This window comes from Otolemur garnettii, unplaced genomic scaffold (assembly GCF_000181295.1).
Source record: "Otolemur garnettii isolate 467f Iridium unplaced genomic scaffold, OtoGar3 scaffold00062, whole genome shotgun sequence".
Taxonomy (NCBI): Eukaryota; Metazoa; Chordata; class Mammalia; order Primates; family Galagidae; genus Otolemur; species Otolemur garnettii.
Window position 1 is genome coordinate 8498112 of NW_003852457.1, and position 4073 is coordinate 8502184.

General features: G+C 41.3%; 1 protein-coding gene across 4 annotated transcripts in view; it reads left to right on the plus strand.

Annotated features, from left to right (window-relative positions):
- The window catches only part of SFSWAP (splicing factor SWAP), a 97178-nt gene that overhangs the window by 79065 nt on the left and 14040 nt on the right, over window positions 1-4073 (plus strand). For all 4 annotated transcript variants that reach the window (XM_003792876.2, XM_003792875.2, XM_023514944.1 and 1 more), the window contains one exon: window positions 1404-1669. In XM_003792876.2, coding sequence (XP_003792924.1) covers window positions 1404-1669 — 266 coding nt within the window. The remainder of the gene's footprint in view (window positions 1-1403; window positions 1670-4073) is intronic.

The following is a 4073-nucleotide window of genomic DNA, read 5'->3' on the forward strand; positions in this document are numbered from 1 at the left end:
GGGATTCGAACCCGCCACCTCAAGTGTATGTGGCTGGCGCCTTAGCCGCTTGAGCCACAGGCGCCAAGCCATAATTTTGCTACTATTATGTATCATAATGTAAATATCTGATATGCAGGATATATTTAGGCAACCCCTGTGAAAGGGTCATTTGACTCCCAAAAGGGTCATGATCCACAGGTGGAGAACCCTGGTTTAGACCTTTAAAAATTATTTTCAGAGTGGTGCCTGTGGCTCAGTGAGGCAGGAGAATTACCTAAGCCCAAGAGCTGGAGGTTACTGTGAGCTGTGATGCCATGGCACTCTACCGAGGGTGACAAAGTGAGACTCTGTCTCTAAATAAATAAATAAAAATTATTTTCAGAGTACTACAGAGGTTCATGAAAAACCTAATGTTAGAGGTTTGGGAATCTTAAGAAAACAGGTTTTCTTTTTCTAACATATTGTCTTTATTATGTGCTCCTTTCTTTTTTTTTTTTTTTTTTTTGAGCCTTAAGCTATCCCCCTGGGTAGAGTGCTGTGGCATCACAGCTCACAGCTGTGGGCTCCTGGGCTCAAGCGAGTCTCCTGCCTCCGCTTCCCAAGTATCTGGGACCACAGGCGCCTGCCACAATGCCCAGCTGTTTTTTGGTTGCAGCCATCATTGTTGTTTGGCAGGTCCGGGCTGGATTCAAACCCACCACATTAGGTGTATGTGCCTGGCACCTTAGCCGCTTGAGCCACAGGTGCTGAGTCATGTTCCTTTCATTAAATGGAGCAGCTTGTAGCCTAGTGTAGGAGCTGCTGTAAATGGGGTGATGACTGCTTAGTCCTTGAGCATCCAAGGAGTCACTTTCCCAGAGCTGCCAGGGAGGTCCTTTTAGATAGCCACAGAGAAGACATGGGCCTTGCTATATTATTGGTGTGAGGAATCCAATGTCAAATTGTTATATATATTTTTTCTTTTGTGGTAATATATTCAGTTTTTATTTTTAAAGCTTTTGCAAATTTATCTATTACTTCAGTGGAGTTATCTTTTTTAAATTATTTTTTATTAAATCATAACTTTGTCTATTGATGCATTTATGGGTTTTTTTGTTTGTTTTTTCTTTTGAGACAGAGTCTCAAGCTGCCACCCTGGGTAGAATGCTGTGGCATCACAGTTCACAGCAACTTCGAACTCCTTTGGGCCTAAGCGATTCTCTTGCCTCAGCCTCCTAAGTAGCCCACAGGTGCCCACCACAACGCCCAGCTATTTCTTGTTGCAGTTGTCGTTGTTTAGCTGGCCAAGGCTGGGCTTAAACCCACCAGCTTTGACGTATGTGGCTGGTGCCGTAACCACTATGCTATGGGTGCCAAGCCATAAAAATATATTTTTAAATGTCATATTTTCCCTGTTAATACCTATTTTCCTTTGTTCCTAGGAAGCCAGTGCTATGCCCTGTCCTCTATCAACTGGGGGCAGACCTCTGCCTACTTTAGAAGCTAAACCACCTGAAAGGTCTTCCAGCAAAAGCAAAGATCCACCAAGAGAAGAAGAAAAAGAAAAGAAAAAGAAAAAGCACAAAAAAAGATCTCGAACAAGATCACGTTCTCCCAAGTATCACTCATCGTCCAAATCCAGGTCTAGATCACACTCAAAAGCAAAGCATTCTCTTCCCAGTGCCTACCGGACTGTGCGGCGGTCTAGGTGGGTGTGCAGGGCTGCGCCCTCTGCTGCTGTGGTCCCTCTGTCTGTGTGCACGAGGTGTGTCCTGCTGATGCCCAGGAGAGCTGGGTGGAGAGTTTGAAATAAGTGCAGCTTTCATTACGCAGACGCGTGTGGGTGTGCATGTGTGTGTCTTGCAAGTCCAAGTAAGATCTTTTAAAACTGTTTTTTGTTTTAGACTTTTCAAAGCTCATCAACTACTGCCATATTTAAAAAGTGGATTTATTTAAATTTTAGCAGGTCCTGGAAGCAAGTCTAGCATATTTGCTGAATATGTGAAAAATTCACAGGGTAGTGTGTCAGGAATCCTTGTTTTATTTGTATGAATGAACTTTCTCATGCTAACTTCATTCGATTGTATAAGTTTTCAAGACAGAAGAAATCTCTACCACTTGGTGTATATTGGGATTCTCCTGCATAGCATCTGCCAATGCATGTAGAGTGGAGGAGAGTGCAAATCTATCTCATGTGATTGATCTGCCTCTGCACACCTCCTGCTAAGAGTCGATGCTGAACCAAAAGCCTTCATCACCAGGAGCTAGTTTTTGAAATAGCAGCTTCATGTTAATAGCAACAGAAATAACAAAAATATTTAAGGGTCTTGGAATTTACTGCTTACTGTAACAGTTTAAAAAACAATGGCTCTCTTGCAGGAGGCTCAGAAAGGCACATACTATCTTTAGGACTCCCAACAGACCTTTGATTTGTTGTATTGCTTGACTCAGAATTCTGAGTCTCTCCAACACAGCACTTGTGTTATAATCTGGTTTTTCTTCTATAAATGATGTTAGGTCTTTTCCATAGGAAAAATGCAGTTCCCCTGTATGCTTTATGTTTTTTAGAAAAACAGCATAGGGCAGCACCTGTGGCTCAGTGAGTAGGGCGCTGGCCCCATATACCGAGGGTGGCGAGTTCAAACCTAGCCTCGGCCAAACTGCAACAAAAAATAACTAGGCATTGTGGCAGATGCCTATAGTCCCAGCTATGCGGGAGGCAGAGGTAGAATCACCTAAGCCCAAGAGCTGGAGGTTGCTGTGAGTTGTGATATCACGGCACTCTATGGAGGGCAGCAAAGTGAGACTCTGTCTCTTAAAAAAAAAAAAAAAAGCATAGACCAGGTGTGGTAGCTCAAGCCTATAATCCCAGCACTTTTGGAATTCGAGGCTGGAGGTTTGTTTGAGGTCAGGAGTTCAAGATTAGTCTGAGCATAGCAAGACCCCATCTCTACAACATACAGAAAAATTAGCCAAGTGTGGTGATGCACACCTGTAATCTCAGCTACTTGGGAGACTGAGACAGGAGGATAGCTTAAGCCCAGGAGCTTGATGTTGCTATGAGCTAGGCTAATGCCGCTGCCCTTATGTTCAGGCAACAAAGTGAGACTGTATTTCTAAAAACACATACACACACACACATATATAAAATTTTACACATTTGCCTCTGAATGTACTCTAAAAATAACATGATTTCCTTATTCTTATACAGACCAACCTCTAAAAATTTGATAAGTATTTATACAAACTTTGTTGCAATGAAATTGGATTTGCCTCCATGATAAATTTGATCTTTCACTATCTGCATTTTTGCTAGTTCTTTAGAAATTTCATCACTTCTTGCTCTTATGCACACAAGAATAAAACTTAATTTTTAATTAAGTGAACAACTTTGCTCATACATCCCAGGAATTTCTATTATTTATCAAAACTTTTTTTAAGTTGCTTATTTGAGAAAGTTTCCTATGACATTATGAAGATAAATAATATAGGCCTAAATAAGCCTTCTCTTGATAAACCAAGTTCAGTAAAATTCTTCCCATTCTTTTCATATGGCTCAAACAAAAGGAAGTATAATTCCTTCATAAATCTCCAATCTTAGGGCTTGATAATTGTGAAGAGATTTGCTGAGGTTTAATGTCAACTTGTTTAGGTTCAGCGCCTGTGGCTCAAGCGGCTAAAGCGACAGCCACATACACCTGAGGTGGCGGGTTCAAATCCAACCTGGGCCTGCCAAACAACAATGATGTCTGCAACCAAAAAAATAGCCAGGTGTTGTGGCGAGTGCCTGTAGTCCCAGCTATTTGGGAGGCGGAGGCAGGAGACTTGCTTGAGCCCAGGAGTTGAAGGTTGCTGTGAGCTGTGATGCCATGACACTCTGCCCAGGGCAACGGCTTGAGGCTCTGTCTTAAAAAAAAAAAAATGTCAATTGTTTAGCAGACATAGTAGATTCTGGTGCCTGATATTTAAATATATCCTGTCTATTCAGTTTTAAAGAAAGATGATATACTATTCATAAACTTTCCTCCAATTGTTTTAAGATTAGGAAGTATTTATTTAACACTTGGAATTTTAAGTTCTAAGTTTTATGTTCTTTTTTTTTTTTTTTTTTT